This window comes from Polypterus senegalus, chromosome 10 (genome assembly GCF_016835505.1).
Source record: "Polypterus senegalus isolate Bchr_013 chromosome 10, ASM1683550v1, whole genome shotgun sequence".
NCBI lineage: Eukaryota > Metazoa > Chordata > Cladistia > Polypteriformes > Polypteridae > Polypterus > Polypterus senegalus.
In genome coordinates this window covers 42,922,941-42,935,523 of record NC_053163.1, presented here as the reverse complement: position 1 = coordinate 42,935,523, position 12,583 = coordinate 42,922,941, and the positions used below count along the sequence as shown (strand labels likewise).

The 12,583-nt window shown below is 39.3% G+C and overlaps 1 protein-coding gene across 1 annotated transcript in view; it reads left to right on the top strand.

The window, feature by feature from the left end:
- col4a5 (collagen, type IV, alpha 5 (Alport syndrome)) overlaps positions 1-12,583 on the top strand; it is a 481,130-nt gene that overhangs the window by 184,207 nt on the left and 284,340 nt on the right. Inside the window, exons 15-16 of the mRNA XM_039765771.1 lie at positions 1,269-1,325; positions 4,870-4,914. Coding sequence (XP_039621705.1) covers positions 1,269-1,325; positions 4,870-4,914 — 102 coding nt within the window. The remainder of the gene's footprint in view (positions 1-1,268; positions 1,326-4,869; positions 4,915-12,583) is intronic.

The following is a 12,583-nucleotide window of genomic DNA, read 5'->3' as shown; positions in this document are numbered from 1 at the left end:
GTGTTGGGCAAGGTCATGGGGTGCAGCGGCTGTGGGGCATCTGTTGCTGAAGAAAGGTTCACGGATCTTGACTTTGCTGACAATGCTGTGATCTTCGCGGAGTCAATGGAGGCTCTGATCGGGGTGTTCGAGAGACTGAGTAAGGAGTCTGAGTGTCTAGGGTTGTGAGAGTCCTGGTTCATGAGGTAACTGGAAAGGGGTGTGTGGCACTCCCGATATCTATGCAAAAGGACGAAGGTCCAAGTCTTTAGAGACCTGGTGCTTCCTGTCTTGCTATATGGTTGCAAGACATGGACGCTATCCAGTGACCTGAGATAAAGACTGGACTCCTTTGGTACTGTTTCCCTCTGGAAAATCCTTGGGTACTGTTGGTTTGACTTTGTGTCAAATAAGCACTTGCTCGTGGAGCCCCGAATGAGGCACATTACTTGCATTGTGAGGGAGCATTAGTTACGGTACTACAGCCATGTGGCACATTTCCCAGAGGGTGATTATTGTTGGGGACCCGAGTGGCTGGACCAGGCCAAGGAGTCGCCCATGTAACACCTGGCTGCGGCAGATAGAGGGTCATTTCCAGAGGGTGGGACTGGACCGCTTGTCTGCCTGGGGGGTTGTAAACCGGGATCCCAGGTTGTTTCATTGTGTAGTGGGTGTGGCAACGCAGTATACCAGTGCATGCTCCCAAACTTGACTTGACTTGATATAAGTAAAATAAGTCATAATGTATTTTATAAATGGCTGAATTAATTCATTTTCTTAAACTTTAATTGAGCCATTGTTTCCTAAGATCATCAAGGGCTAAATGCCTTGATTTTAATCTCATGTCTTCATGCACAAGATTCAATATCACCAAAGAAATGTATACAGGTGAAGGACAAGCTGAGTAGCTTTTAACAAATTTTTTGATTTGTATATAGAATAAAAAGTTCTGCATCTTAATAGTTCAAAAGATGTAAATATATTATCAATATAAAGATCTCTAGATGTGAAATTACAATAAATAGCTTCTTGCAAGACTAAATTCTTTTTCATTCCCTACCAAGCAGGTATAGCTTTGTGGACTTCTACTATTTTCCAAAATTTTTCTTGCATGAATATTACTTCCCAGTAGTAAAACTGAAAATTAGCTAGTGTCATGTCTGCTTCAGCTTTAAATCTCTGTACATTCATTTTTTAAGGTATGGCCATTTTGAGTTAAATGATAAATGATGTAACATAGTAAGTAATATGTTAGCATGATTAAATAACACTTTCTTTCTTATTTCTAGGGTCCCCCTGGAGGTCCAAAGGGTGACAAGGGAGAACCAGGAGAACCAGGAAAGAGAGTAAGTTTATCAAGTCATTCTTTACATCATCACTAAAGGTTTGTAAAGTTTGTAATGATTTTGTGTTACAAAATCAAAGAAGCCACAGAAAGGTTTGGGGCAGCCACCCATATATTATTCTTTGGTTGCAAAATGGTTTAAAGGTTTGTACTGATGTGTACAGATTGGAGTCCAGAACAGAACTGAGGGGATGGAGAAAAGGTGGCGGTTTTAACCTCAAAGGGGCAGGAACCAGAAGGGTCTTCATCCATAGGCTCGGGCCCGGAAGTTAAGTCAAAGGGGCCAGAACCAGGAATGATGTCATCATGGCCAGGTGGAATTTCCTGTGAACGGTCCATAAAAAAATGTGAGAAAGAGTCAATGTACTCAGCTACCTCCCGATCTGGCTTGGAATTACTCTTAGTCAAGGCCTTTAGGTGGCTGCCATGCTCATGTGTATGACACATGGAATCACCATTAATTTGAATTCTTTCTTCATATTAGAAATACTGACAAAATAAAAGCTACTTTTTTATTGATTTTTTAAATTGCATTAAAGTTGAGGAAATGCAAGTCAGTTAGACAATCAAACAGTGCATTCAAATCCGATTTGATATCCTCTGCCCACCAATACAGAGAGCAGAAAGTACACTCTTGATATGTAACTAGTGCTGGGCGATATGAGGAAAAAATAAATGTTGTTTTTTTTCAGACTTAGAGATGATTCACAGTTTAGTCACATTTCTTTCAACAAAATGTCTTTTTTTAACTACATTTTTTTATTAAAATTGCCCACAAGAAACCTGCAACACAATTCCTACCCTTTTTGTTTGTGATCACATTTTTATTGATAAAATCTCCATTGAAAAAAAAGTCTTCACATTTTTTGAGAGGATGACAAGCCTGTCTATAGTTTTAGGATTAAGGCTTGCCTGGTGGCAGGTAACCACATTCCCTCTTGTACTAAATACTCTCTAAGGATGGGGCACTCATAGCAGGAATACAGAGGACTTTTTGGAAAGATCACTTAGTTGTGGGAAGCTTACTTCGTTGAGTTTCCACCACTGAAGAGGATCTGTTTTAGGATCTGTATCAGAGGAATTCAGGTAGGCTGTCAACTCAGCATTGATTTTTTCTTCTTCTGGCAGTTTAGTGCATGGCTGAAACACTGCCTTCTTGAAAAAGCTAGCTAAAGCGTGCAGTTACTCCACAGGTCTGCTGTAGTAGTGCAAAATGTTATTTTTTCCTGGCTGCTCCACTACTCTGTTTCGTGTTTTTATTTAACAGACACAGCAACGCCTCCTCTGCAAAATATTTGTGGCATGGAAGCAGATATCTTGGATCAATAGCATGCAGCACCCTAGCAAACCCTTCCTTCTCCACACAATAAAAGGGGACCATATATTTCAATGTAATATGCCACCACACATGCAATGTCTTTCCGTTTGGACAGTGATTTATTGTATGGAATTATGCTGGAAAACGATGACGCTAATAATATCTGCCTTTTAAATGGAGCATTGGGCTGAGTTCCAGGGATAGCTTCACTAATGCTACGTTTTTTTTGGTTTTTTTTTAATTCCTGCTACTCGAGTGGGTGTTTCTGTCTTAAGTGTTGAAATAAGTTGGTACGTTAGTAAAATAATAACAGCTTATTTTATCAAAAGCTGATTGCCATACATTATAATCAGGTTTCCATCCAAGGAGTTTTTGCTAAAAAATATTTAGCGCTTCAAATTTTAGCTGATGGAAATGCTAATTCTCAATAAAATGTTGTACATGTCGACATAATATTTTTCCGTTTAACTTTAGCACATAAATTCCAAATCGATACTTCAGATGTCGCAAAAACTACATTGGAAACGCTTTTTGTCGGAAAAAAAGGGCTTTAACGCAAATAAATGTGTCATATGATACATTTTCATCACGTGCAATCAAAACGAGAACAGCAGAACGGTTTGCATGGTCTGATGAAGAGACTTGTGATTTCTCGTGATGAGCCAATGCAGTAGCGGATAGGCTGGGTCTCCTGCTACTAAAAAGGGATACCTGAACCCCCTCCACATCAACTGTAGCCTGGGGGTGTCTCTCAGGATGTCTAAATAATACAAAAACTGCAAACGTAATTTACTGTGCCAGTCAAAATATTTAATAAACCGTGTGTTTCATTATCTAAACATTTTTTCTTATTATTAAATGGCAGATGTTTTAGCATATATGAGAAATTCTCTCATTAATATTAACTTTATTTTTTTTGGTTAAATGTCGTTATTTTGTATTAATTCAAATTTCAGTTTTAATTAAAAATCTTAAGGGAAGCAGGTTACAGTACTAATTCAGTTGTTATCGCACTGAGAAGGGATGTTGAGAGTTAGGCTCACCTGTACAGATCCGATGCTGCAAACACAGCTGCATCATGGGCACTTCCAGGAGTGCCAACGCAAATGTCTCGTATCATGCACCTGTCATCAACAAGGACCTGGAGAACAATAGATGGCCACCCTTTGCGATTAATTTAATCGCGGTAGCCTTCCGTCGGGGGAAGAATAGGCACATGCATGCCATCCAGCGCACCATAAATCTGTGGCACAAGATGCACCAAGGAATTGCGGTATGCAATTTCATTGGCCTCTGCTACAGTCGGAAGTCTGATATAACGCCGCATTAATTTTTCTTTAATAGCGGTGCACACAGCATATACACATCGATGGACGGTAGTTTTACTAACCCCGAAAGTTTCTCCAACTACTCTATACTCGGCGCAGGTTGCCAGCTTGTAAAGGGCAATGGCAATCCACTTTGGGGTTGGAACCGGTGGTTGGTGACAACCTGTGATGGGCGCAACATCAGGACTGATGAATCCACACAACATCTCAAACATCGGCTGTGTCATTCTAAAATATTGCAGGTAGAGATTTTCTGTGAAGTGTCTCCCCATCACCTCCTCCCAGAAGTTCTAATTCCGTTGTCTCTCCCATACCCGTGGGTTTCGTCGCACTGGGGTACTTTCTTCGAGCTCTAGGGCTATCAGACAAGCAACTGCTTCATTCTGCTGTCGTCTTCGGATATTATGTACAATTCCAATTATTTGTGAAACTGAAATAACAGTAAGCTGGCAAATTTCAAAAAACTGTTTGAATAATCTCTCCATTTCTTTGTTTCTTTGTTTAGTGGGTGGGGTGTAATGTGTAAAACAAAAGGTAGATAATTTGTGACATACACAAAATTATGTATGGAAACGGCTCAAGGGCAGATTTTTTTTCGCGATACCACAAAACTTATGTGACAGTTAGTTTTGGAGGGGATGATGTCATCACGCACACCATTTTATCGATAAAAAGCCAGTTGGATGGAGACAGCAAATTTCGCACATTTTTTTTTACGTATATTCTGTTTGTTGATAACAAAACGTCGCAAAAAACTGGATGGAAACTTGGCTATTGTAAAATTCTAACTAAAATATCTTTTTCCCAAAGATGCCACAAATTATCTATTTGTACTGCACATTCTTTTAGAAAAACTGGAAAAGTCTGGAATGATGTTTCTCATTTTATTTTCTTCATAGGGAAAACCTGGAAAAGATGGAAATCCTGGTGAACCTGGTTTTGATGTAAGTTGTCTACTTAAAAAAAGAAACAATAATAATAGATTCATTCAAAAATAAGAAATGTAATATGTTAAATGTCATAAATGATGAAATTTCCTTATTTTCACCCATTTGTTGAGGGTGGCTATGGTGATATTCTAAACAGTACTAAAATGTCCACCCTATGTCTAACAAGTTTCTTCAGCTCCTTTTGGTAAATTTACTGATTTTTCTGACTAAGTAATTGGATATAAGCTATCAAACATGTCCTTGGTCTGCCATGAGTTTTCTCTCTGTAGGTCTGGGACAATCAATTTGTCACACTTCATAATTAGGAGCCCACTGAAGTCTTATCCATATTAGAACATTGGAATCTATATCTTTTAGTCTTATCTACTGTATATTAGAACATTAGAACAATCTAGACAAGAACTGGCAATTCAGCCCATTAAAACATGCAATTCCTATCCACTTAAGTCTTCTAAAATAACTTTAAATCTAGTTTTAAAGTCCTACTGTCCACCACACTACTTAGTAGCTTATTCCATGCATATATGATTCCCTGTGTAAAGAAAAACTGGCTAATATTTGTGCAAAATTTACTATTAACAATTTTCCAACTGTGTAAATGTGTTCTTGATGAGCTCATTTTAAAATAACACTCTTGATCCACTGTACTAATTCCCTTCATAATTTTAAACACTTCAGTCATGTCTCCTATTAATCTTGGTTTCCTTAAACTGAAAATGCTCAGATCTTTTAATCTTTCCTTATAATTTATGCCAGAAGCTTAAGGGGTCAGAAAGGATAAAGTAACTGTAGAAATCCTTTAATCAATTTTTTTTTGCTTTCAATTTTTTTAATTTTACCATTTAATTTAAATCATTTACTTTTAAAAAACAACTTTAAAAATTTACAGTTTTAGTAATCAAAAGTCAAATTTTAATAATGAGGCCAGTGCTGTGCAAGCCCTGTTGGATGTTGGACTTTTTAGAGGATGTTTTGGAGGAGCCAGTCTTCCTTGAAGGCTGTGTCTGCAAAAGATGCCAGCTGATACAACACCTCAGGATTGCTGAACTGCCTCCAATTTTAACACCACATGAGTTGAATGCATTTAACGCTACAAGCCGATGTTGCTCCAACTCTTAAATGCCATTCGGAAAATGTGATTAGGAATATTTTCTTTGTTATTACAACAACAAACAAAGCCATTGAACAATGGTACATATGACCTCCAAGAGGGAAGCTTACCAAAAAAATTATATGTAATCTATACTAATAAAAGGCAAAGCACTCACTCACTCACTCACTCACTCACTCACTCACTCACTAATTCTCCAACTTCCCATGTAGGTAGAAGGCTGAAATTTGGCAGGCTCATTCCTTACAGCTTACTTACAAAAGTTGGGTAGGTTTCATTTCAAAATTCTACGCATAATGGTCATAACTGGAACCTATTTTTTCGTCCATATACTATAATAGACTTCTGCTCAATGCCCGTGGGAGGCGGAGTTACGCCTCCCACGTAATTTAGTGCCTGCCCATATAAGGCCGTCCGTCAGCGGCAATCCAATAGAAACACTGCCGCTAAATATTCATGGATGAAGGACTGTGCTTATGCAGAGGAAAATGAGATGGTCAGGGTGGTGTTTGGCACAAACTCAGCGAAACTGCGAGAGAAACTTTTAAGTGCCGGGTCTTAGCTAACATTAAATACAGCCGTGGACATCGCACGAGATGGCACCAGCACGGCTGTGAACCTTCGATGCATGTACACCGAGCGGCTCACATGAAATGACGCAGTGCACAGACAAAAAGCAACAGTTCCAAAGAGTGCTGAACAAAAACCGAATTACACAATTGAGAAGGCAGCAAAAAAATATGAAGCGTGTGATACATACAAGCATATTCATAACTGCAGCTACCGCGGAAACAAAGCACACGGTGGAAAAAGTGAATGTCCCGCTAAAGGAAGACAGTGTAAAAAAAAACCCGTGCATGCAGTGTGTCACGTCTCAGAAAAAGAAGACGAGCTGTTTATTGATGCAGTAAGAAACGAATCGATGAATGAAACCTGTTATCTTTACAACGATTGACAAACACGGAATATAACATGAACACAACACATCGTAAAAATACGAACCTGATTGAAACAAATAATGATAATCAAATCCTTAATGACAGCAACACTCATAACACAAAACAATTGCTGTATATTGACAGTCATGTTACGTTATTTTTAAAATGTTCCCTTTTCTTTTTCATAACTTCTTTAACACACTACTTCTCCACTGCGAAGCGCAGGTATATATATATATGTGTATATATATACCCTAATCTACATACTCTCAAATAGACAAACCACACACCGTGGTAGAGACTTCTCCTCTAGCGCCGAGGTTCGATTCCCGACAGGAGGTGCACTGAGTATGTACGCGCGCTTCCCAATTCATTTTACCCTCGCATCCCCTTGGTTTGAGATGTATGAAAAAATATGTGGTTAACGCAGAAAGACAGATCACCAATTGAAGCTTTATGAATAATGGATACAAAGCACATTCCTAAGACTGATCGGAGGCAAATTTCATTTCAAAAGACTACCCGACGGAAGCCTTGGTAAAAGCATGGTTTTGTGCACACTGAAAAGCAAGCAAAATTAGATGCATTACAGAAAGCGGACTTTGTGGCTCTTACAGGGGATCATTGGACTTCCGTGACCGTTAGTATTTCTAATTACATCTAATTAAAAAATGTTCAATAATCACACTGTTTTAGTCTAATGTACAAAATAATTTTGGCTAAGGCTACTCAGAGTTTAAAGGTGAAGCTGGTCAAATTACCTTTTATGTTTCTGACTTATTTTTTTAAGAAGAAAAACTGCACTTTATGTTGAAATTTTTGTTATTATTTAAAGACAATACCATTCTGAAAATGTACTTAAAGTACTTAAAATACCACTTTATTTTTAAGTCTGCCCAATTTTAGCCAGGGATGATATTTTTGTTTCTGTTTTGAATTGAAATGCAGTTTAAAAGCATTTTTTTTTTCAGAAAAGAAAAGAGCTTGAGTTTACAATATTCATGTCCATGTCTATTATTTGATTCTGTTGCCCACTAAAACTCTTTTAAATTAAAAAAAAAACATTTGCGATTTGGGGCAACTTTTCATGTGTGATTACATACGATTAATCAAGATTAATTATTACACAGCCTCTAATTAATTAGATAATTTTTTTTAATCGAGTCCCACCCCTAATATATATATAAAGATTTGTATATATATATATGTGTATATATATATCTGTATATATGTATATATATATGTATATATTTGTATATGTGTTGTGAACGATAGGGGGCGCCCTCGCTCCCTTGAACCCCTGTCCACGACTCCAGACACCAGGTAAAAGTCCTCAAGTTGACTTTATTTTGTCGCCACAGTGCACAAAGCACACTCTCCTCCACAATACTCATATAATTACAATAAACCACAATAATAAACAATAAACCAATCCTCCAGCTCCCAGACGCGTTGCCACCCTTCCACCCAGCTCAGCTCGTTGTCTGGGAGTTCCCATAGTCCTTTTATAATCCCTGACCCGGAAGTGTTTCTGCCCAATAGTCCACAAGTCCTTTTCCCTTCCGGGTCAGGGTAAATAATCCCTTTCTTCAACCCGGAAGTCCGTCGCTCTTCCTGTGACAAACCTCCGGGTCACAAGGCACGAAGAAGCCCTCGGTCCTCCCTGCAGCTCTCTCCTGTGGCCCCCACGGCATCCAGCAGGGCTTTGCATAAAAACTCCAATGTCCATGATGCCCTGCTGGTCTTCTGGGGACCTCCACGCTGCAAGGAGGGCTCCACCTGGCGGCTTGGGGGTATTGGCCGGGATGAATGGCCGGCCATCCATTACAGTGTATATATATATATATGTACATATGTATGTATATGTTGTGGGAGCTGGCCCGGACACAGACAGATGGACATCATTAGTTCACCCAACACACGTTTATTTACAGTACTATTTACAATATTTACTTCAGTGCACTTCCAAGTGCCTCCAGCATCGTTCCTCCAATGTCCAGGGCACACAGTCAAATCGCCTTTCTCCTGGCCGCCTCCAGTCCTCTCTCCAGCTCCGTCTCTCTTCCACCCGACTTCCGCTCTCGACTGAAGGGAGGCGGCCCTAAATAGGACCCCGGATGGGCTCCAGCTGCTTCCCGGCACTCCTCCGCAGACATGCCCCAGTGTGGCGGAAGTGGCGGCTGCGCACCCGGAAGCACTCCGGTGTCCCCTGTCTTCTTCCCCCCAGCACTTCCTGGTGTGGCGGAAGTGCTGGGCTCCAGGGTTGTTCAGGCACCGGGGCGCCGCCTGGCGGTGGCCACGGGTCCCTACAGGGCTGGGCTTCCAAGCCCTTTACCCGTGGCCCCCAACATAACCAGGGCAGTTGCCCCTCGCGGTCTGGGCTGGATGCCACAATATATATATATATAGAGATATATATATATATATATATATATATGTGTGTGTGTGTGTGTGTGTGTGTGTGTGTGTGTGTGTGTGTGTGTGTGTGTGTATATATATGTTTATATGTGTGTGTGTGTGTGTGTATATATATATATATATATATATATATATATATATATATATATATATATATATATATATATATATATATATATATATATATATATATATATATATATATATATATATATAGTGGAGGAAATAATTATTTGACCCCTCACTGATTTTGTAAGTTTGTCCAATGACAAAGAAATGAAAAGTCTCAGAACAGTATCATTTCAATGGTAGGTTTATTTCAACAGTGGCAGATTGCACATCAAAAGGAAAATCGAAAAATATCTTTAAATAAAAGATAGAAATTGATTTGCATTTCATTGAGGGAAATAAGTTTTGAACCCTCTAACAAAAAGACTTAATACTTAGTGGAGAAACCCTTGTTTGCAAGCACAGAGGTCAAACGTTTCTTGTAATTGATGACCAAGTTTGCGCACATTTTAGGAGGAATGTTGGTCCACTCCTCTTTGCAGATCATCTCTAAATCACTAAGGTTTCGAGGCTGTCTCTGTGCTACTCTGAGCTTGAGCTCCCTCCATAGGTTTTCTATTGGATTAAGGTCCGGAGACTGACTAGGCCACTCCATGACCATAATGTGCTTCTTCTTGAGCCACTCCTTTGTTGCCTTTGCTGTATGTTTTGGGTCATTGTCGTGCTGGAACACCCATCCACGACCCATTTTCAGTTTCCTGGCAGAGGGAAGGAGATTGTCGCTCAGGATTTCACGATACATGGCTCCGTCCATTTTCCGTTAATGCGATTAAGTTGTCCTGTGCCCTTAGCAGAAAAACACCCCCAAAGCAAAATGTTTCCACCCCATGCTTGACGGTGGGGACGGTGTTTTGGGGGTCATAGGCAGCATTTTTCTTCCTCCAAACACAGCGAGTTGAGTTAATGCCAAAGAGCTCTATTTTGGTCTCATCAGACCACAGCACCTTCTCCCAGTCACTCTCTGAATAATTCAGGTGTTCATTGGCAAACTTCAGACGGGCCTGCACATGTGCCTTCTTGAGCAGGGGACCTTGCGAGCCCTGCAGGATTTTAATCCATTGCGGTGTAATGTGTTTCCAATGGTTTTCTTGGTGACTGTGGTCCCTGCTAATTTGAGGTCATTAACTAACTCCTCCCGTGTAGTTCTAGGATTCTTTTTCACCTTTCTCAGAACCATTGACACCCCACGAGGTGAGATCTTGCGTGGAGCCCCAGAGCGAGGTCGATTGATGGTCATTTTGTGCTCCTTCCATTTTCGAACAATCGCACCAACAGTTGTCACCTTCTCTCCCAGCTTCTTGCTAATGGTTTTGTAGCCCATTCCAACCTTGTGCAGGTCTACAATTTTGTCTCTGACATCCTTGGACAGCTCTTTGGTCTTTCCCATGTTGTAGAGTGTGGAGTCTGCTTGATTGATTGATTCTGTGGACAGGTGTCTTTTATACAGGTGACTAGTTAAGACAGGTGTCCTTAATGAGGGTGACTAATTGAGTAGAAGTGTCTAACCACTCTGTGGGAGCCAGAACTCTTAATGGTTGGTAGGGGTTCAAAACTTATTTCCCTCAATGAAATGCAAATCAATTTCTATCTTTTATTTAAAGTTATTTTTCGATTTTCCTTTTGATGTGCAATCTGCCACTGTTGAAATAAACCTACTGTATATATATATATATATATATATATATATATATATATATATATGCCAGCAACACTCATGACAATGACAACACAATTACATTTTCAATCATGTTACATTATTATTAAAATGTTTCCTTTTCTTTTTCATTACTTCTTTAACACACTACTTCTCCGCTACGAAGCGTGGGTATTTTGCTAGTATGTAACATAGGAGGGAGTACAACTTCAGACACTGCTGCTGACATTATTTTCATATCACTTTGTATGACAAATAAGCTACTTAACCAAAAGACAAGGCTGTTTGTATCAAACTCCAAAGAAATGAAACAGGAGGTTCCTTTTCCAGCCCAACTATACAATCGTGATTCAGCAGAGTGAAGTGGTCTGAGTATACTGCTCTGGGAAACACCAGCATTCAGTGCAATGATTAAACTGGAGATTCTGTTCCTAATGTAGACTCTTTTAAACCTTCATAAGCATTTATTTGTAACAATCAAGGCTGCTAGCCAAAATCGGTGCTTCTAAATCAATATACTGTGGTAAATGAAAAACTACCACCATGAAGCAAACCATCTAACTTTCTTAAAGACAGTAACAATTTAATTCACTTTAATTCTATGCCTTCATTCTGCACTCTTGTTTCCTTGATGTGGATGCTTCTCTCCCTATCTCTTCAAACCTCACACACTCCCTCTCACTCTCTCCCTCTCCCACATAACACTTCATCCTCAGTATTGCTCCTGTCCAGCTGATCTTGGTCAATATGCTGGTTTCTTTCCTAAACTCACTTTGATATTTGCCTTCTTATGAGTGTTGACAGGTTGCCTGCTATTAGTTGATCTACCTGTACAAAGGGTTATTATGGATCACTGGCTGAAACTTGGAAATTTGAAATGCAAATCCAGCAACTCTGGATTTGAATCTTTTCCATTTCACAATTTTTCACATAAATGTTTGTAAAATGAAGCGGAATTATGCTTACAGGTGAGTGTTAGACTTAAGTGTTCTACTGTTAGATTTGACTTTAGAAAAGTTTATGTACCACTGCGTTAAAGTTTTTTTTTGCAAAGACATAACTTAAGAATCATTATAATATGCACGATCATAAATATATTTACTCAACTTGTAAATAAGGTTCTTAAAATGGTTTCAAAGTCAAACATCAGCTACACTTTGTTTCATGTTTACAAAAAATGTAAACTAGTATCTACTTGAGAAGAGGGAAGCAATGTAGTGTAAATTTAGTTTGACGTGTCCACCTCCCCAAGAACATACATTTCTGTTGACTGAGTACACTGGCATTGGGGACTATCTCGCAACATACGAGGTGGAGGCCTTAAAACCCAAAGTCCCTTTCCATCAGGTCTATGAAAAGCCTACAACAAAAATATGTATTTTATTTTCGAAAACAGGTTAATATTTTGTGCATTTTAGGCATGGTGAGAAACTATGTCTTACATTTTGTAATGTTATGAGTCACTCAGTGCCA